The 22392-nt window shown below is 43.5% G+C and overlaps 2 protein-coding genes across 2 annotated transcripts; both read right to left on the reverse strand.

Moving 5' to 3' along the window:
* Positions 1–570: 570 nt before the first annotated feature.
* On the reverse strand, positions 571–2459 carry LOC123059396 (protein IRON-RELATED TRANSCRIPTION FACTOR 2-like). The gene is made up of 3 exons (XM_044481976.1): positions 2175–2459; positions 1733–2053; positions 571–666 (listed from the first exon to the last, which is right to left on the reverse strand). Exons 1-3 carry the CDS (start codon positions 2454–2456, stop codon positions 571–573), a joined length of 699 nt encoding a protein of 232 aa, XP_044337911.1. The 5' UTR covers positions 2457–2459.
* Positions 2460–17722: 15263 nt separating this feature from the next.
* On the reverse strand, positions 17723–20764 carry LOC123059397 (protein IRON-RELATED TRANSCRIPTION FACTOR 2). Its single transcript, XM_044481977.1, has 3 exons — positions 20388–20764; positions 19951–20280; positions 17723–18082 (listed from the first exon to the last, which is right to left on the reverse strand). Exons 1-3 carry the CDS (start codon positions 20676–20678, stop codon positions 17987–17989), a joined length of 717 nt encoding a protein of 238 aa, XP_044337912.1. The 5' UTR covers positions 20679–20764; the 3' UTR covers positions 17723–17986.
* Positions 20765–22392: the final 1628 nt, after the last annotated feature.

Consider the following 22392-nt stretch of genomic DNA (forward strand, 5'->3'; position numbering starts at 1 on the left):
ACGGGCCGTATGGTGAATGGTCCTCGCTGAAAACAAGTGATTGATTATTTCTGCATGCTTGGAGTCTCAATAGTTTATATATGTAGAAACACGATGTGTTGAGGCAAATTAATCATCCTTATTACTCTAGACCATATATGAACATTACGCGACATGGTAGTACCATAATATATTTATTTATTTGTATGAATTACATGGACATGGCGTGTTTCTTATCAGAATGCACGCCACTGCTTTGCGGCCAGCTCCAAATTTATTTTCTCCGTCCTATCACGCATACTAATTATACTCAACTTGCATATGCATACAAGCTAGGGTACATCAAGAGGAAAATGTAGGGCCGGAATGTATATACAATAGTAGTTATATGGAACACACTGTTTTATACTATCATGCATGCATCGGTCCTACTATTGATCCTTGATTATTTGTTACTCTCTCCATCCCAAAATAAATTAGTAAAAAGTTGAGACACTTATTTTGAGACGGAGGGAGTATATAGGTATGGCATGTATTTTGATTCATGGTACTTAAATATGATCGCATCCACCATTATTATGCTGTCTTCTACTAGTAATGTGGATGTAGTCCCGCCTTTTGCTTCACGGCGTTCTCCAGTTCGTCACAAAATGCTGAGCACTCTTTGCTCATTGTTCGTTGGGTTCTCTGTTTCAGCAAAGATGATAGAATTGTAAGTATTTTTGTGTAAAGTTTCCATTCCGACGAATGAAAGTTGGATCATAAGACACAGTTGCACACATCTAGTCAACATTAGAATTTTTTGACACATCCACAGAACTATTGTGTTACTTAGTATGTATGATAATTTTTGACAGTGTTGCAGGAAAATTGATCACCAATGAGTGTTGACACATTGATGTCAGAACCCTCCAAAACCCGGAAGATGGAACCCGAAAAACTAGAATGACGAGGGTTTCATGGAATACATGCTACATATGGCTAGAGGGCACATGTAACCTTATTTATCCTCCAACCCCAATACTATAACCGAGAAACATTTTGCAGTAGCAGAAACTTGTCGTGATCTGCTTGACACTTATAGTACATTATACAGATGCCTTGCATCAGAACCTTAATTACGTGTTATCGTTCAAGGTAAGCAAAGTGCACCATTCACATTTTTATTGTACTATGCTACCCTTTTTTATTGAGGGTCGTGTGGGGTGCGGGGATCGTTCAAGGTAAGCAAAGTGCACCATTCACCTTTTTATTGTACTATATGCTACCTTTTTTTATTGAGGGTCGTGTGGGGTGCGGGGATCGAACCAAATTCATTTAAATGCACAATAAACTAATTAACTTTCATTTGACAATATTGATAAGTCATTTACCTTGATAGGGTGAATAAATATTGCATGAGTTATATGGTGGATAACCCAGAGTAGGGGCTGAAAAAATGTCCACAAATTCGTATATACCCTTTAGCTAAATCCACCTCAATCAACGTCTCAGAAAAAAAGTGCTTTATTGAGTTTAGTTCATCAAGTATATTACTCCCTCCGTCCCAAAAGAAGTAACTCAACTTCGTACTAACTTTAGCACGTTAGTGACTCAACTTTGTACTAACTTTAGTACGTTAGTACAAAGTTGAATCACCTATTTTGGGACGGAGGGAGTACTATATAATACTGGAACGTCAATGGTTAAGATCAAATCATAAGCATCTATGACACGACACCAACAGGAATATAAGTCAGATCCATGTGTGTACCTGAAGATGAAGGCTATAGAAGGTCCTGTTCTGAAAAGCGGAAGCGGACGAGCTGACGAGGCAGAGGCCTTGATTCTCCAGCACGTTGATGCATTTGGACATGGGCAGAGCGCCAGCCATGGTGTTCAGCAGGCTGACCTGGACCATGATTTCCCTGTCGTTGAGGCAGGTGGCGGAGACGATCGGAGCCGTGTCATCTCCCGGCCTGCAGCTGGCACGCGTCAGCTGTTCCTTCTTCTTCTCCAGGCCGTCTACCTCCTTCTGCAGCTCCGGGATGTACTTGATCACCCGCGACACAATGGTCGGATTGTTCAGCTTCCTCTGACACGTCAGCGAAAGCAAAATCAATCAGATGTTCAGTACAGAATCTCGCACATGTGCGTAGCGTAGGCGTAGCGCAGAGAAGATGAACAAGTTAGGTTTAGTTAAGAGATCTAATTACAGTGTGATGATCATCGTCAGGGAGGAGGGAGCGAAGGTTGGAATAATGCTCGTTGAGCTGCTTGCGGCTGTCGCGCTCGTACGCGCTGTGGCTCATCTTCCGGTGGGAACCCGGGCCGCCGGATGAGGTGGCGTTGTTGGCAGCCGGTGCCGCCGGGATGTCGTGGTCTAGGCCCGGCCACTGCAGGGACGGCGCTGGGTGGTGGTGGCCACCGGAGAAGATTTCCGCCTCCAGTGACGACATGCTGCTCGTGAACGGGTCGTTGAACATCTGGTGCTCCATTGCTCGCAGCTAGCTTCTGCTTGATCTCGTTCGTGTGGAGAGGTTGTAGAGATGATGGTGGATGAGGGAACCTAGCCTGCTTGATCTACGCTAGTTGAATTTTAACCAGATTGATCAGCATGAACAAATTTTCACGTACGGTTTGATCCACGAAGTCAGCTTGAGCAAGTTCCGGAGTGGCGACCTCCATTTTATATAGGGCGAGGGATTCGCAGTGTCCAGAGAACTGATTTGGCCCGGATGTCTAAAAGGCATACTCCAGAGAACATTATGAAAGTGAGGTAATAAAGGGGAGAAAAGCAATTCTATTGTGCACGCGATATCTCATGCATGGCTCAGCCATCCATTTACTTCACGATCATATCTATATGCTTGTATTCTTGTGAATCTTATTGTTTATTAGCACATTATGTGACATCTTGACGTTACCTTTTTGTCATGCAGTGACCGGGATTCCTGCAACCTCTCTCATCCATCCTCTCACTCCCAAGCAATAGTACACCCATTCATGATTTTCGTATGATTTTAAATTTTGAATCTTATTAACTCTGAACCACAAATCCAATTTATGATATGTTTGTTATGTTCCTTGCAATTAGGACACTGAAATAATATCACTTTCGAATATATTATGATAAGTTTTAAAATTTGAGTTCGAAAACATGATGGAACCATATCAAACATAGTGATGCATTGTAGTACGCGAAAAAACATAGGAAAGCTTGATGAGAATGAGTTTTTACTAAAAAATTGTAGTATTATGTTTGAAGCATGTTGAGACGTAATGAAACATTATGATATGTTGTCGATCACGATGAAGCACAGTGAAACAATATCTTTGTTTTTGTGGAACATAATAAAACTTAATATTATGTTTTAAATAAACATTTGTGCTTATCAGGTTTTACTAGGTTTTCACGCGTTCTAGAGTGTATCACTATGTTTCATAGAGTTCCACCATATGTTTCAAAATTCGATTTTGAAAATTAACAAACTATATTCAAGATTGATCTTCTTTCAAAGCTCTAGTTACATTGAACATAAATGAACAAAGAGACCGTAAATCCAACTTTATGTTCAATACACATCGGTCCTTTTAACTGGAAAACCTAAATCCATGCCTCACACTCCCAAGCAATAGTACACCCATCCATGATTTTCATATGATTTTAAATTTTGAATCTTATTAACTTTTGAACCACAAATCCAATTTATGATATGTTTGCTATGTTCCTTGCAATTAGGACACTGGAACAATATCAATTTCGAATATATTATGATAAGTTTTAAAATTTGAGTTCAAAAACATAATGGAACTATATCAAACATAGTGATGCATTGTAGTACGCGAAAAACATAGGAAAGCTTGATGAGAATGAGTTTTTACTAAAAATTTGTAGTATTAATTATGTTTTAAGCATGTTGAGACACAATGAAACATTATGATATGTTGTCGATCACGATGAAGCACAGTGAAACAATATCTTTGTTTTTGTGGAACATAATAAAACTTAATACTATGTTTTCACTAAATATTTGTGATTATTAGGGTTTACTAGGTTTTCTTGTGTTCTAGAGTGTATCACTATGTTTCATAGAGTTCCACCATATGTTTAAAATTTTGATTTTGAAAATTAACAAACTATATTCAAGATTGATCTTCTTTCAAAGCCCTAGTTACATATTTAACATAAATGAACAAAGAGACTGTAAATCCAACTTTATGTTCAATACACATCGGTCCTTTTAACTGGAAAAACTAAATCCATGCCTCACACTCCCAAGCAATAGTACACCCATTCATGATTGTCGTATGATTTTAATTCAAATTCAGGCTCCATTTTGAGCATTGAATTCAAATGACATCCAAACGAATTGAATCGTGTTGTTAATTGATTCAAATGAATTTCAAAAGTTTGAACTATGTTTTGACCAAATATTTTGCCAAGTTTGAATTATTTCAAATTTGAATTCAAACTAAGTTTGAAGCATAAATGAAGCTCATTTGAAATTCAAATATGAATCCTTCTGTACATTGATTTAAACATGAATTTAAAATTGACCAAACCCTTTTCTAGTCAAGTAAGGTCATTCAAGTTTGAATTATCATTCAAATTAAATGTGAAGTTCATTAACCTTAAGGCACAAGTGACACCCAATTGAATTTAAACATGAATATTTGCGTACAGTAATTCAAGTGTTTAATTCAAATCTATTTAAAGGTCATTCAAGTTTGAACTATTAGACTAAAATATGAACTTCCTGATCTTAGCTCATAAACAATGAATCTAGTTTTATGATTCCATTTGTCAATTGAATCTAGCAATGTAACCTTGCATCACATACCTTTATGTGATGTACTTATTTAATTGACACAATATGCATGTGGACCCTTATGTCACTGCGTTCTAAGTAACAACCTATGTTGTTTTCTAACTCTTTATGTGTTGTCACAATGCACTTAATCTCACAACACCATCTAGACTTATACCATACACTTCACATAGTTTTGTTGTCTATTTAATTTGTACTGTATGGTTGTTTATGTGAACTCTCTATATATGATAGATTGTTTGGATAGAGAAGAGCGGAAATTGAAGAACATTGTCAATACAAGGAGAGTGGAACCTTTGATCATATCACGTATTATTTTCTTGCATGTAGAACTTTACAAATAGGAATGCATAACTAAGCAAATATTTATTGTATGTTGTAGACAAGATACCTAGTAGCAAAGCCATGGGTTCTTTACCCTGTTCCTTGTAACGATCATGTAGAGATGCTTAGCTACTATATTATAAAGGGGTTGGAATCACACTAGATGAAAGGTTACAAAGTATATGGTTGACAACTTAATTAATTAAACATTTATGAAATTGGCATTGATTGGTCATCAAGTGTAAAGTTGATGGGGACTGCCACCTACTCCCTCCGTTCTAAAATATATTACTCAACTTTGTATAAAGTTAGTACAAATTTGAGTCATCTATTTTGGAACGGAGGGAATAGGTATCAAAGGGATTGTATGTGTTCCAAGTTAAGTAGCTTCCAGGTGTAACCGTGTGTCAATACGGGCTCTGTCTTGAACAAGTAAGTTGCAGGAATCCTGACCCACAAATTAGCTAAGGTAGTTAGTTGTGAGGTTGTATGGGTTTGCCAGGTCATACAGGGTTGTTTAAACATGACTTCCAAGTATACATTAAGAAATGACGACATGTATCACCGAATAGTAGATGGTGTTCTCTTAAGAGCTTGAATGAGGATCAAGCCCGAGTTGCTATGGAAGAGGTACATGATGGTTTATGCGGAACTCATTAGTCGGCTTACAAGATGAAGTGGATGCTACGACAAACCAGCTATTATTGGTCGACGATGATGACCAACTGTTTCAGGTACTTCAAAGGATGTGAAGCCTGCCTGAATTTTGGAGATAATCAGTTGGCTCCGGCTATTATGCTCAATCCTATCATAAAACCGTGACATTTTCGAGGTTGGGCACTCGACTTTGTCGGTATGATCCACACGGCTTCGGTAGTGGTCTTTCTAAAAAGGGGGTATGTGTTTACTCTCATTTTCAAAAGTGCTCTTTCTAATAAGGGTATTTCTGGTATTATAAGGACCCGGGAGGAACAAGCTTGAGAAACACCAAAGGTATGGAAACTAGCGACAAGAGAAAAAGCTACCATGCACCAGTTAGTAAAGTTTGGATTCACCATGGCCCAATTGGTAATCATTGGTTGAATGGTCGGAGTGAATCAATCGGTAATTATAGTGTAAATCTACGAGGGACATGCCAAATTTCATTGGGTTCACTTGAGCAAAATGTTAATGAGTTGGCTCTGCCCCTGGTAATATGATTGAATCACGGTCTGAGTGAAGCTTCAGTCGAAATCCGATCCAAGTGACACCTCACTCGGGTAATGTGAATAGAAGCTAAAGATAGGCCTGTCAAATTATCCAGATGGCCTTAGATTGCGAAACCAGATGGGAGGCATACATCAGATATGATCAAGGCTGACTGAAGCTATGATTGGCATACTGTGGTCCTTCAGTACCAGTTGGCACGGACCAACGAAGACCAGGAAAGTGAGACGACATGTGTTCAGGTGACCAGGAAAGAAGCAACACATGTTCCACTACTAGAAAAAGGGCTATAGATAGGATGATACTAATGACGCATCATGAAACCAGTGCACCACTACTATATACTAATGACGCACCGGTTGGTCATGCGCCATTAGTGTGAAAGACACTAATGGCGCACCAGAAACAGGGTGCGCCACTAGTATTAAATTATTATTTTTTCCATTTTTCCATACATACTAATGACGCATCAGGTCGAAGTGCGCCATTACTAGTTCTAAGTAGTAATGGCGCACCAAGCAGACAGTGCGCCATTACTGTAAAAAAAATTTATTCTTTTTTTTGCAAAACTACTAATGGCGCTTCGTTTCACAGTGCGCCATTACTAGTTTAAACTAGTAATGACGCACTACTACCCGGTGCGTCATTAGTATATATATATATTTTTATTTTTTTAAATTTCATGGGCACTTTTCGAATTCATGAATATTTTTTCAAATTTGATGAATATTTTTAAATCCCGATCGCTATCCCCCTTCATCTCGATCTCGATCCCCCCTCCCGCACCCTCCCCCGCTAGCTCCACCGCCCACGACGACCCACCGCACCCTCCCCCGCTAGCTCCACCGCCGCCGACGACCCACCGCACCCTCCCCCGCTCCACCGCCGCCGCCGACCCACCGCACCCTCCCCGGCCCGCTCCACCGCCGCCGAACACCCCCCGCACCCTCCCCCGCTAGCTCCATCGCCGCCGACGACCCACCGCACCCTCCCCTGCTCCACCGTCGCCGCCGACCCACCGCACCCTCCCCGGCCCGCTCCACCGCCGCCGAGCACCCCCATTTGATGATATTTTTTCATATTCATAAAAAAATTATTACTGTTTTTATAAAAAAAATATTAAAAAATAGCAACAAAAATAATAATAATAATAATAAACATACTAATGGCACACTGCTGGTGTAGTGCGCCATTGCTATCTAAAAAAACATTCTAATGACGCACCGCTCTGGTAGTGCGCCATTGCTATATATTAAAACATTCTAATGGCGCACCGCTCTGGGATGCGCCTTTGCTATCTAGAAAAAACATTCTAATGGCGCACCGCTCGGGGGTGCGCCATTAGTAATCTCCCCCTAGCTCTACCTAGCCCGACCCCTTCGTCCCTCCCTCTCGCCAGATCTAGTCCCCCCCCCCCCCCCCGCGCGCTGCCCCGCCCCACGTCGCCGCCGCCCCTACGTGCGCCGCCGCCCCCGCACCCCCTACCATTGCAGCTCCGCCATAGCCGACGCCTCCGTGACCTCGCCGTCGCCGACAGCCTCCCCGCGTCGGCCCCTGCCCTGCGCCGCCTCTACCTCAGTCCGGGCACGGGGTGCAGGACGACGACCGCGGCCGCCGGCCTCCCCACGACCAACCGAGGTGCCCAGGAGGCCTCCCCGACGACCAATCGAGCCATCCCTTTGACGCCGCCGCCGCCAACCCCAACCCTGACCCCAACCCCTCCAGCGACCGGCCGCGCCCGCCCATGTACCTCTCCTCCTTCCTCCTTCCTCCCTCTCCACCCTTCCTCCCCATTCCATCCCTTCCTCCCCTCGACCGTGTCTGTTATCTTCTGATGATATTTGACAGCTTATGGATAGAAATGCATATTTCAGTGTTTATAGCTATTAACACTTGCAAGTTACTGCACTGCTAGCTAAATTCTGGTTAGTAAGTCTGTATCCGCCTCCTGTTGAAATTTGGTGATGTGTGTGGCTGTCTAAGTACCCACACAAAATTCCCCATGGAGAAAATGATATAGCTCCTCCTACAACATGTATAGATCAATCAGTTCAGTTCTAGTGCTGCTGGACTTTTGCACCATACAAAAATGTACTACTAGTTGAAAATCTTTACTTGAGAGAGCTTCATAAGTAGAAGGTTCCAAAGAATAAAAACCAGTACTAGCACACTAGCACAGTAGTACTGCCACCTCCCAGTAAACAGCAGGGTCTCTGATCAGCAATGTAGTTAATTAGTCAGGGCCTGAAAGCCTGCAAATGCATGTACACACAGGTAGGGAATGTAAGATGAAGCATGTACTTTACCAACTAATCTAATGGGCTGGCACAAAGTGAAAACCAAAACAATAGTTAATCAAGCAGAGGTAGATTAGATTAGATGGCAAAAAGCACAAATGTCCCTGCCTATCCATTTTTTTCTCAAGTTGAGCTGGTAAGTTTCAGATGTTCAATGATGCTGTAGGAAAAAATTGGATGAAGAAAGATGTGTGTGGCTGCCTGAGAGAAGTATTTGCACAAACAAATTATAATTAATGTGTTGATGAAATTTTGGGTTTTCAAATTGGAACCAAAAACCAACCCATACCTTTAGACTCTTTTGGAATTTCCCGAACATTTTTTTGTTTGTTCCCTTTCACTGTTTGGGGACTTTTGACTTCAGAATGAACCTTACTAAGATTCAATTAAGACTAATTAACTGCATTTGATGTCACTATATTCTATGAATAACTTCAGTTATGATCTGTACTGGAAAACTTCAGTTAACACTCATTTTTCAGTTAACTCCTTACAGTTCAGATCATATTTTGATTGTCAATAATAGTGGACTTTTAAGGCTTTCTTAGAGGCAATACTAGTGGATTTTAGGCTTTTTTACATGCAATAATAGTGGAATTTTAGGCTTTTTTGGAGGAGTGTGTTTCATGCCGGCCTACAGTGATGAATTAGTCAGAGGATTGTGCCTTAGGATTGTGCCAAAGCTACCCATTGTATCTATTTGCTTGTCCTTCAAATAGGGGCAAGACTGTTACAGAAAAATTACTTGCAAGCATATTGTGATTTACTTGCAAGCATATTGTGCCTTAGTTACAGAAAAATTACTTGCAAGCATATTGTAACTATTTTCACTCTGTCCTGAAGGTTTTTGACTACAGAATCTGTGGTGACCCACACTCTGTTGGTTCACACTCATTGAGTTCGCTCGTGAAGGGCCGCTGCTGCTTGAGGCCCTTGAGAGGCCCTTCGTGTCGTGATGATTTTGCAGGTACCCCGAGAGGCCCTTGAGTTTGCCGGAATGTCGATTAACTTCCGTTCCGGCAAATTCGGGTACTCCATATGTCCTATTTTCAGCAAAGGTCATGCTGAAATTTTCCGTGAATTTTAGCATGACTTTGCTAAAAATCGGACATATGAGGTACTTGCTACTAATGCATGGGCTGGGGTATCTTAGTACTTAATTAAGTAGGATCAACTGCCCCTTTATTCTTGCTGTATTAAACCATAGGTGGCAATAGAGCCAAGTGATTAGTGCCAAGTGATTAGGCCCAACCTAGGGTGCCTCGGCATTAATAAACCCTAAATGATGAAAACTTAACTTGGCTTCCCCGGATGCCTCAGTGTCGATGAGAACCTAAATGATGTACGCTTAGGCTTTTAGGGTGCCTCGGCGTCGACAAACCCTAAATGATGAAAGCTTAGGCTTTTAGGGTGCCTCGGTGTCGACAAACCCTAAATGATGAGACCATGATCTTGTTCCTTGACAATAACCAACTTTTTGACCAAACTTATTTCCTATTTAGAGCGAAACATGGCCCACAACGATGAGGCCGGTGGTTCGGGCGGCAAGCAATTCTGGGAGCTGTCCCAGGAGATGGAGGAACAACCTCACCGCTATGAGGACGCCGCGGAAGACACCGATCCTGATTACACAACCCCTAGTGGCGTCGGGGATGACACCACTGATGGTGCCGCCGAGGATGCCACCACTGATGATGGCGGCGCACACACAGATGGCAGCCAACCGAAGAAGCAAAGGAAGGACCGGCGCCCGAATGCGCTCCGCACCGTCAAGGAGGAATTCACTCAAGTGGACTCCGACGGGAATCCAACGGAGCCCAAACATATAGTCAAGGGGTACTCGGTTCAGCTCGGGTGCATTCTCCGGAGCACTGTCTCGATCAACACCGAGACCTTAGGCATAAGGACCGAGGGAATTTGCGCAACCTCCTCTTCACGAAGCTGCACGAACGATACAAGTTCCCCGCCGAATTTGAAAACACACGCCTCTCAGGGAATAAAGTGAACAGTGCCGCCCTCATGAAGATGAGCACGGCCCTGTCTACTTGGAAAAGCGCGGTGAAGAGAATGATTGATAAAGGTGATAGTTATGAGAAGATCAAGGCGAAATATCGTTTGATGAGCGAAGATGAGTACAAGGAGTTCAAGATCAAGTGCGAGAGCAGTGCAACCTCCAAATCAAGTCAGTGGGGGAAAGAAATGCGGGAGTTGAACTTAGGGGAACACAAACTCGGTCCCGGCGGTTACAGAGTGGCGGAGCCTATATGGGACAAGGAGGACGCGGAGCGTGCCGAGCAAGGCCTACCGCCCCGCTTCGAGAAATACAGCGGTGACAAGCAGACCAGGAACTATGTCAGGGCCCGGTACAAGGAGGACCCGATAAGAAAGGAGCTTACCACGGATCCGAAGACCAGGGCGCTTGAGCTTCTTCTGGTAAGGAATACACCCCCGCGTAATTAGCTCCATATGGTTGCACTCTAATTAATCCCCAATATTTCTAAATGGTTCACGTTCCTTTCGCAGGACACTGAAAGCAGTAGCGCCGGGTCGTCTAAGAGCTCCCCTTTTGACACCCCTTTAAATAGGGCGTTGAACGTAATGAAAAACAAGGATAAGCTCACTAAGCCCACGTCAGCTGGTCGTGTGGCCGGCAAAGGCTTGTCCACAAAATGGGGGTCATACTATACCGCTGGTGTGCGGAAGGAGAAAAAGACCAGCTCGGAAAGCCAGACACGCGAGGTTGAAGAACTCAAGGCACAAGTGGCGCGGATTCCGGAGCTTGTCCAAGAGCAAGTGCAACAACAACTTGGAACGACGCTCAACGCCATGGTGCCTACGTTGATTCATGGGCTGACGACGTGGATTGCGGGCGGCCAACAGGGCCTCCCCCGGTTCCCAGCTTCACGGCCAGCAACTCGCACAGCGCGTAGGCGGCTCCATTGGTGTCTCCGGCGGTGCCATTGGTGTCTCCGGCGGCGGCGCCATTGGTGTCCCGGCGGAGGCGGTATTCGTGTCTCCGGCGCCGGCATGGGCATTGGAGCTTAATGCACCCGGGTGTACGCCGGCCGGCACCTCGCCAGCAAGCGCCCCCTCCGTCAGTTGCACGCCCGCCATTGGCAGTGCCTCGACATTAGCCGAGCTCGACAGCATCACGGTAACTGAGCCTCTCGGCCGATGACTTCATCTCATTGCCTTTGACTGGGCATCCCTGACGCCCTGTACATGTTTTCGCAAGGCACCGCCGATGTTCCTTGCACTCTTCTGCACTTCGTGGGCGCCGAGTTGGTCGATGTCGCCAAGGGCAGAATCGTTCAACCGGGCAACCCCATGTTCCACGGTAATCCGATGCCACCCACAATGTATAGGTTTGAAGTGGTTCGGGTGCTGCCAAGCTGCGACGAGTTGTTACCTCCGATTCGACCCGCTAGGGCCGACGAAGAAGATGAGATGACCCTCAGCACCTGCGTAAACTGGCCCCTGCTTTGGCCGAAGAGCCAGATTCGTTTGGGGGCGGGGGACACCACCCCACAGACAAGACCGCCAGTCGTGCCGGCGCCAAGCCATGGCAAGAACGCCGCAACGCTACCGGACCTGCCGGACATCCCTATGGCACAAGATCCGGACAGCCCTATGGCACAGGATCCGGACGGCGACGACAACGACGATGGTACATTTACCAAAGTTGATAAGTACTTTGCCGAACATGGGTACGCTGACGAGTTCTGCGGGCCTCTTTATCAAGAACCCAACCAAGACGACCGCGATCTAGCTGGTACGGTGGAGAAATCCAATTGCAACAGGCGTCGTCTGGCGTTCAGTTCTCAGGACACGCCTCCAGCTCCCGCCTTCACCGAGCCTCAGATAGCTGAGGTGCGAAATATTATCAACCCCAACACGCTCAAGAAGGCGGTCTGTGAGCAGAACTCGGTCCCATTACAGGAGATCAAGAAGAAGGGACGGAAAAGAAAGACTAACAAGGGTGCCGGTGCGAGCCAGCCGGCACCTATTTTGATCCGTGCTCAGGACGGGCCACCTTCACCTAAGGATATCTTGAGGAGGGTGCATGTGGCGGGTAGGGCGATGCTACCGCCAAATATGCTGAATGCTGCAACCGGTGCTATGCGGAGTCTGCACGACAGTGTTCTTTCTTTGGAGAAGCGGCGTCTCAGAGAGAAGGATGTGGCATACCTGGTTTTCATGGCCAAGGTGCCAGAGGGCAAGGGCTTTGTGGATGGCGACATCGGGGGTACAATCGTCCTGCGGTTTGATGACATCTTTGCTATGTTTAACCTTCATCCGCTGCACTACACCTTCGTTCGGCTGTTTTCGCTGAGTATGGAGATGCGGATCATTAGAGATAAGACCCCGGACATCGTGATAGTCGACCCCTTCTACATGCGTGCCAAGCACTTGAGCAGCGCTGGGGACCGCCAAGTTGCGAGTTCACACCTCAAAGGCGTCATTCTGGCAAACCCAGATAAGGATAACTTCCTTGTGGCTTACTTTCCCGAGTAAGTCATCCCTTAACCGCCCCGTAACATATGATTTCTTAGATTTCGATCATTCTTTTTTTCTAACATTCCGTGTTCTGTGCAGTGACACACATTGCACACTCATCCTCTTAAGCCCGAAATATTCCATGGCCACGTATTTAGACCCGAACCGTAACTCCAAGATAGACTACACAAATGTCAAGAAAGTTCTTGATGATGTTCTTCCCGCCTATGCCAAATCTGGAGGCACCTTCACCAGGGCAGTTCGTAAGTACGGCAAGCACATGTTCTAACACAATACGAAGTTCTGCTGCGTCAAGCAGCCGCCTGGCGGTCAGAAGGATGCCTACTACGACCTCCATCACATGCGGGCGATCGTAAGGGACCATCATCAACTTCTGCTACCAGATAATCTCAAAGATTGGGCCGCGAGCTTGTCGGCAGTCCAGGACGCGGACCTCAGACAAGAATTCTTTCGCATCCAGTCGGAGTTTGCGGACATCATCCATCAAGATGTCCTTCATACCTCGGGGCAGTTCTTCCTCAGATATCAACCGTCCAACAATGAGATAGATGAAATGCTACAAATGCAGGGTGACAACGACCGCGATTTCATGACCATCACGACAGACGGCGGCTTCATCCACGTTCCTGTCCGACGAGTCGAGTCGAAAGTAGTGATGTGTAGTTCTGAAACATTGATTGGCTCATGTTGTAATTATACTTTAATGAATTCGTATGTCTCTTTGGTTTGGACAGTCGTTCAACTTAGATGTAATCGATGCTATTTATTAGTAGGACCATGAATCGTGCTATTAATGTCTTGCTTTTCTCTTCCGATCCTTTTGTTGCATACTTACATATTGCTTATGTATTGTCTGTTGTTTGGCTTGTGCATAGAGATGCCGTCGTATGTCGTGTACAAGGGTAAGGTTTCCGGAGTCTACGACGACTGGGAGGAGTGTCGGAGACAGGTTCACCGTTTCAGCGGTAACAGTTACAAAGGGTACACCACTAGGGCGGAGGCCGAATGTAGATACGCCCGCTATCTAGAGGGAGAGAGGAGGGAGCGTTGGACGAACCGGATGAAGACCAGTTTGATCGCGATGATGCTCATCGTGATGACCACAGCTCTCTTCTATGTGATGGTAGTTTAGATGATCGATATCGACTTGTAATGTGAAGGCAAACTCGATACTCGCGGTCTTGAGACTTGTAATGTTTTATCTTTGTTCGATCTTTTGAATTCAGAGACTAATATGATGAATTGCATTCGGAGACTAATCTTCTATTGTATTCGATGAATCTGATGTTGTTGTGTGCTGCTGTCTATATTCTGTCCAATAATATATTTTGTAACCTGTGCAAAAATGAGAAAAGCAAAAAAAAACCTAATATTCATACTAATGGCGCACCACACAAGACACTAATGGTGCACTATGATCATCACACTAATGGCGCATTAACTGCTGGTGCGTCATTAGAATGCCAAAGCACATGGGTACATATGGCCCCCTGGGAGGCATTCTAATGGCGCACTGCAGGCTATACTAATGACGCACTACCTGGTGCGCCATTAGAACAGAATTTAATTCTAATGGCGTGATGCCAGTGGCGCACCGCTAGTGCGCCATTAGAAGGCAAATTCGGTGCGCCACTAGCATTCCTTTTTCTAGTAGTGTTTCATGTGATGACTACCCCAAAGTGAAAGGAAAGGCAATCTGATAAAACAAAAACTGGGGGTGCACGAACTCACAACCTTCTCTAGGAAGGACATGCGGGCTCACCACTGGAACTAGGGAAGAAGGTTGTGAACATATGTGGTCAGGTTTGCATATATTTTGTGGAGCTAAAATGTTTTAAATTTGATGTTTCATTTGAAATTTTGTTCGATTTTTTTGGCTGAGCCCTTCCTCCTCCGATTCTCAAGCAATTTTGAACACATCATCCCATAGCTTAATTATGTATGAATCCTTCATAGGTACGTGTAGCATATCTCTTGAGGTTTTGCTGCTCCTATTCTTTCCTTCCCCGCCAAGCGTACAAATGCATTATCCTTTAGATTTATCTTTGCCGAGGAATGGGGCCAATTGTGGAATAGGTAGGGAAGACCAAGAGTCGGGTTAAAAAACACAGTCATTATGTGACACGCTGTATCAATGGCCTGCAAGACTTGTGGATTTGGATGAGTAGAGGACTAGTCAGAGCATTTATATTGATGGGAATATTTTCTGGCCTTTGCACCAGTAACACTATTAGTTGAGGAAGAGGAGTTGGTGTACCAAAGCAACAGTCGAACCCATAGCGGCTAAAAAAACCCAACATTTGTGGCTATTGTTTTTAGAGAAAATGCCTCTTGACCGGACTTTTAGATAAAGCCATATTGGCAATGTCATCTCAAAACGACGATGCTAGCAAAGCACGACAACACACACGACATCACTAGACTAAATAACAAGAGACAGTTTCTCCGATACTACGCAAGCCATCAAAAGGTGACAGAAGATTGAAGGGCACCACGTTGGCAACAGTAGCTCAAATCTTGGAGATCATCCTAGCAATGGTGTTGGCTTCTGCACCTCTAGTGAGCAGTTTCCACTATTGCAAGTAAGCAATCATTTTGAACAAGCAATCAAAGGACCGGTTATGAAAATAATGTTCGATAGATAACTTGTTGCGAGTAGTCCAAAGAGACCAAAACAACTCAACAATGGCAACACCTAACGGTTGTGGCTACAAGTGCGTATACTAGGGTAATTCTGGCTTTGGAGTCAATTGTTTCTAAGATTGACTCTTTGGAGGTCAATTAAGGTTAACTAAAACACGGTGCTACATTTAAGCATAGGTGTAGCTGCAAGAACATGAGTTAGTTTGAGTTATTTTGTGATGTTATGGGATACAATGTACATAGAGACAGTTTGGATTGCGCCACAGCCAACCCAGCCAATCTGTGGGCAAGCCAAATAAGTAGCGGATGATTCGCCCTCCCTCGGCTCTTCCATCAACCACCAAGTTTTTTAACGGGCAACTCACTGGGGGGGGGGGGGGGGGGGGGGCGTCCTATATGAAGTACACTACGTCAATAGACATGTGCCACACAGGGGACTCCCCCAGCCCAAAATTCCCATGAACATTCTTGGCTAGTCACTCGACTTGACAATGTTTGGTAACTAATAGGCAGCGGGGAACATAAAAACTATCATCATCAACAGATCTAAACATTTTTTTGATATTTCAAATGAGATTTTTAACGAATATTTTCAAATTCATGAACAATTCTGTAAAAGTTTGAACATTTTCCAAAAAACCAAGCATTTATTGAAAATCTCGAACATTCTTTGAAAATACTAAAAAAATCGTTGAACAAATATAGAGAAACTTGATTTTTTTGAAATTGTGAACATATTTTGAAAACAAGAACATTTTTTGAAACTTTAAAAAAAAGTTGAAAACGCTAAAAATTTGCATGTTGGAACAATTTTTGAAAACGGAGATATTTTCTAAAACTGCCAATTTTTTTGAAAACTTAAATAATTTGTTCAAATGATTAACATCTTTTATGACATGAAAAATACTTTCGGAAAATTGTGAATGTTTTGAAATAGAAAACAAAAGGAAAAAGACTGTGAATTGATGAAATTCCGAATATTTTCTGAAAAGCAAAAAATTGTTGAAGATATTGAAGATTTTTTGATGATATTGAACATTTTTTGAATTTTTGAAAAAATAAGAAAAAAAGAAAAAAGAAATAGAAAAAACATGAAGAAAACCAGAAAAGTCATTAAAGAAAGCAGTCAGAGAAACAGGTTCAGAAAGATTGTAGAACATTTCTAAAGCCGGTAAAAGACCAGACTGAAATTTTCAGAGCATTCCCAAAATTGGAGTGAGAAAACGCTTTTTATGGCTTTAAATGGGCTGGCCCATATACTCGTGCAATCCAGCAACAGTTACACATAATAAGCGTCATATAGGAAGCCCTCAAAGAAAAGTGTCATATAGGAAATTCCAGCTCACAGCTCCCATCCAAACGACCCCATTGGGGGGGGGGGGGGGGGTAGAAAAAGGATGATGACTATGATACAGTTATAGGATGTGTTTATTTAGGTGATTTATATGATGAGTAGTCTGCAACGTCTGATTTTTTTTGAGAAAAGGAACCTCTGAACTTATGTTTTCTTTTTGGGTACGTCTGAACTTATGTGAATCCAGAAATAACAAACTCTGTCAGAAATGCAATTACAAACTCGGTTCAGTTCATTGATAGGCCAGACACATTGCGTGCCTTGTGACCCGGCCGGTTTAGCAGTCGCTCCTTCCCACTCCACACGGGCCTTCGCTCCAACGAGCTCGGCTGTGCGCACCTAGGCCAGCGCCACACCGCTGGTTCGCAGCGGGCCAGCTTGAATTTCAAACGGCAACTGTTTCTCTCTGAAAATTTCCAAACCTGAACACGAACAAGCAAGAAGCACTACAGGCCATGCCCAGATACACTGATATACAAGCAGTAAGCACACATGCTTCCGACATTGTAACATCATTATATATTCATTTATACGTAAGAATTACATCGACAATGGCCTGTGTTTTATGCATGCCACTGCTTCGCGGCCACTCTATATTTATTTTCTCCACTGTTTCATGCATACTAATTATACTCATCGCGAAGTTGCGCACATGCCAGGGTACATGATGAAGAGTAGAATATAGGACAAGAAATGTATACACTATATTAGCTATATGGAACACACTGTATTATATTGTCATGCATGCATCAGTACTATTTGTCTTAGATTATTTGTTCTATATCTATGGCATGCATTTTGATTCATGGTAGAGTTATGTATGATGACATGCACCATTATTATGTTAGAATCCACTAATGATGCAGATGTTGTCCCGCCTTTTGCTTCACGGCGTTCTCGAGTTCGTTACACAATGTTTGGCCCTCCTTGCTCATTGTTCGTTGGGTTCTCTGTTTAAATACAAAATATGATAGAATTGTAAGTACTTCTGTATACAATTTCTATTCCGTCACCCGTAAGTTGGATCATATATAATATATAATATACACATGCTTGCAGTTAGTAATTTGGTATTTGTTTTGACACATCTGTAACGTTACTACTTAGTTTGTTAGATAAACCGGATAACATGTAGAAATATGCATGAAGATTCAGAAAAAATGCATCCACATATCCATTTTCCACCGGTGCTACTTATAGTCACGGGTGGTAGGGTTGATGCCTAGAGGGTAGGAGAAGGTTCCATCCCTTCGATTGCATCTGTCCTAACAAATTAAGGGGATGTTCCTTGTTTGCTTGTTACACTTCCCGTAGTTAATCGATTCGATTGGGCATGCAATCACAATGTCATTTCGAGAGTCTTCGTGTTTTATGATGGCATATTTATCTATTTTTTGTTCCTTGGCATTAGTCTAGATACGACAAGCTAGATCTATCCCATCAGTTATATTGGCACAAGTATGATGACTCCCCCTTCCGTTGGGGTTGAAAGGGTGTGAGATAAAAACCAATACCAATTGAGGTCAATGAGGGTCTATCCATGATGGATCAGCACCCTAGCACACCAACGTTTAGTCTAGTATAAACTGACCCTAGCCTAAGCAGCCATGTGCGGAAGCTTCCCGCAAAAAAAAAGAGATATGCAAGGAAGCAAAATTCTCATCCACCTGAGTGCTTGTATCTCATATGCCCAAAAGACGAAACAAAGGATCAAAACACAGCAAATTCATCCTCTTTGACGAGGGTGCGATGATTTACCACCATGGAATGTTCGTCTTCATAGTTCAAATCCTACGGAGCCTATAAGATGTAAGCCTGAACAGTGGTTTTGTGGAATCTGTATTATATATGGGTAGAGGGCACATGTAATCTCACTTCACTTTCAACTCATATGCTATAATTTTGAACCATTTTAGTGGAGGAGAGACCCATTTTGATCCGGTTGACATGGTGTATTATACAAATGAGACCAGTTTTTCAACTCCTGGGTGCAGGGACTCCCTCTATGAACAGTAAGTTAAAAAATAGAAAAAAATGAAACAAAAATCTGAAACTTTGCGACATCAAATATAGTCAAACTTTGTAGGTGCTTGCAAGTTTTCATGAAGAAAAAACATTCGAGGAGCTCCAAACAAGAAAAGGATTTCAGCGCTCAAAGTTTTGAGCACTTTTAGCACTGAAATCAGAAACTCACGTGTACACCTCTCTCTACTTGATATTTTGTTATGAAAATTTGCAAGAACGTAAAACCTTTGATCATATTTGATGTCGCAATTTTTCAGAATTTTTTGAATTTTTCGTGTCCCTACACCCGGGAGCTATCACACCTTTCAATTATACAAATTCCTTGTATTAGCTGCATCCTCGCATGTTTCGGTTAATGTAAACAAAACGTACAATTCACGGTTCGTCATACTGTGCTACCATCTTAAACTCAAGGGGTAGATGGGGGGGGGGGGGGGGGTTGATGGAGGTGTACCGGAGCAAACGTCATTCAAATGACTACAAATTAACTAACTTGCTACAATGTCGATAATTATAAAGTGAATAAGTAATTCAATATAGTTTTAATTCTATGGTAGATAGCCCATAACAGGGCTCGACAAGATCAGTCAGAAAAAAATTCCTCAAATTCTTATTCCCTTTAGATAAATCCCTATCATGTTATCTAGACCCACACCTCAATCAACATCACGGAAAAGGAAGTGCTTTATATTAATGAGTTTTAGGCTTTTAGCTCGTCAAGCAGTACTTGTTAAGATCAAATCATAAGCATCGATGACCACAACAACAACAGGACGGAAAGGCAGATGTGTACCTGAAGATGGAGGCTATAGAACGTCCTGTTCTGGAATGCGGAAGTCGACGAATTTATGAGGCGAAGACCTTGGCTCTCCAGCACCTTGATGCACTTGGACATGGGCAGAGCTCCGGCCATTGTGCTTACCAGGCTGACCTGGACCATGATCTCCCTGTCGTCGAGGCAGGTGGCGGACACGATCGGGGCTGTGTTCTGCCTCATGGCGCCTTGCTCGCAGCTGGCCCGCCTCAGCTCCTCCTTCTTCTTCTCCAGGCCGTCTACCTCCTTCTGCAGCTCCGGGATGTACTTGATCACCCGCGAGACCGTGGTCGGAATGCTCATCTTCTTCTGCGATAGTAGCAAAAGATAAATCGATCAGATGCTTAGAATATCTCACATGTACATAGCTCAGAGGAAAGATGAACGAGTTGTGTCTAGTTAAGCGATTTAATTACATTGTGATCGTCATCGGGGAGGAGGGAGCGGAGGGAGGAATATTGCTCGTTGAGCTGCTTGCGGCGGTCACGCTCGTACGCGTTGTGACTCATCTTGCGCTGTGATCCGGAGCCGCCGGAGGAGGTGGCGTTGTTGGCAGCCGGCGCCGACGGTATGTCGTTATCCAAGCCCGGCCACTGCATGGACGGCGTGAGGTGGTGGTAGCCGCCGGCACCGGAGAACATGTCCTCCTCCAATGACGACATGCTGCTCGCGAAGGGGTCGTTGAACATCTGGTGCTGGTGCCCCATTGCTAGCAGGTCGCAGCTAGCTTCTGCTTGATCTCCGAGAGGTTAGAGATGATGGTGGATGAGAGAGTGGACCTAGTGTGGTAGTAGGCAGGTGCCTGCTTGAGCAAGTTCCGGAGTGGTGACCTCCCATTTATATAGGGCGAGAGAAGACGGTCGACGGTGAGAACTCCAAAGAACTGATTTAGGTGGTGTTTGGTTCACAAGTCCTAGAACTTTTTCTAATTCCAGAGACTAATCAAAAAAGACTCACCAATAGAGTCTTTTTCTAGTCCCTGTAGAAAAAGTCCCTCCTGTTTGGTTTCTAGGGACTTTTTAGGGACTTTTTCTAGTCTCTGGGACTAAAAAGTCCCTGAACCAAACACCCCCTTAGCCTGGACGTCTAAGTCACAGAGAACATTTTGAGAGCGAGGTAAAGGGTTGTTACCTTATCATTTATTTTTGTTTGGGATTGGCTGCTAGCACTCAATTAACTCTTGTCAATTTTCCGAAGTTGTTCATATACATGCAAACAAGTTCACTTGTTATAAATAACGGTTCAACCAATACAAAATAACTATAGTATAAATGTTGCTTGTTTTCGGAGTCAAGGAAAAGAAAATCTTGTATGGATCTTAATGACAGGTCAATGATACTCGGTGTCGACTGAGATTTAACTACTACCTTTGTCCTGATTTACTAGTCCCCTCGTATTTAGGGTCATATTTTGACTATGATTTTAGCTAATAAAATATATTTTATACACACCAAAAATAATATTAACTGAAACTATGTTCAAATACTAATCCAGCGATATAATTTTTTATGACATGCATTAAGATTTTATTAGTCAAATTTATGGTTAAATTTTGACACAAAATACGAATGGGGCCAAGAAACCAGGATGGGGGTAGTAATTCTCATTGGACCGAGATAATTAGCAAACCTAAAAACTCCCAACTACATTGAAATACTCTAATCATCTCAATGAACTAAGGTTCTACACGTGTCCATATCAAAATCATAATAGTACTCCAAGTTCCATTCCAAGTGTTATCATCAATAAATTGCGAGAAGGAAAGACCATATATTAAATTTACCCAACCCTTAAAAGATCATAACATACAACTCTTTGGTAATGTGAGGTCGTTTTCCTCATGCACTTGCTGGAGGAGTATCATGAGCAAATCTCGATGCCGCCTCTGGATCTCCGAAACACCCTCGTGCCCAGGAAAAATGTTGTTGACGCAATGGCCGAGAAATCACTAGAGGCAAAAGATGCAAGTGAATAAGATGATTAGATCGCCACCACGGAGAAGAATGCAATGAATAGGGTTGGATAACAACCTCAAATAATGCCTGGCAAAAATGAGGGGGCCTTACCTCACTAACTTCCAATTGCAAAGGAGCCGAAGTTAGCATATGCTTCACTGAATGGAGAAGAGCTAGAAGACCAAACCATGAAACATCGTTGTTTGCCCCACCTTACGACGTTGTCGAAGATCACCCACACGAACCAAAGACAACACATGCCCTAGATCAGACCATGACCGAAGCTTCACATGCCCCACCTAGGGTGGCCCTTACTACACGACCAACCACAAACAAGGGTTCCCCCTACCTTCCAAGCATCGGAAGGCACCCCGAGACAAGGGGAACTGGCGACTGAAAGTGCACGATGGAGGAGCTAGCCCTAGTTGTAGAAAACAATCTACACTTCCACAATAAAAAATATACA

Source organism: Triticum aestivum, chromosome 3A (genome assembly GCF_018294505.1).
Source record: "Triticum aestivum cultivar Chinese Spring chromosome 3A, IWGSC CS RefSeq v2.1, whole genome shotgun sequence".
Classification (NCBI taxonomy): domain Eukaryota; kingdom Viridiplantae; phylum Streptophyta; class Magnoliopsida; order Poales; family Poaceae; genus Triticum; species Triticum aestivum.

Excerpts from the sequence above, each read along its gene's own strand:
- LOC123059396 (XM_044481976.1), bottom strand. The coding sequence starts at position 2,456 with ATGGAGCACCAGATGTTCAACGACCCGTTCACGAGCAGCATGTCGTCA. Across the intron at positions 2,054-2,174 it reads CTGACGATGATCATCACACT|AGGAAGCTGAACAATCCGAC; the intron begins GTAATTAGATCT and ends CTGACGTGTCAG. Across the intron at positions 667-1,732 it reads TCTATAGCCTTCATCTTCAG|AGAACCCAACGAACAATGAG; the intron begins GTACACACATGG and ends TTGCTGAAACAG.
- LOC123059397 (XM_044481977.1), bottom strand. The coding sequence starts at position 20,678 with ATGGGGCACCAGCACCAGATGTTCAACGACCCCTTCGCGAGCAGCATG. Across the intron at positions 20,281-20,387 it reads TCCCCGATGACGATCACAAT|AAGAAGATGAGCATTCCGAC; the intron begins GTAATTAAATCG and ends CTACTATCGCAG. Across the intron at positions 18,083-19,950 it reads TCTATAGCCTCCATCTTCAG|AGAACCCAACGAACAATGAG; the intron begins GTACACATCTGC and ends GTATTTAAACAG.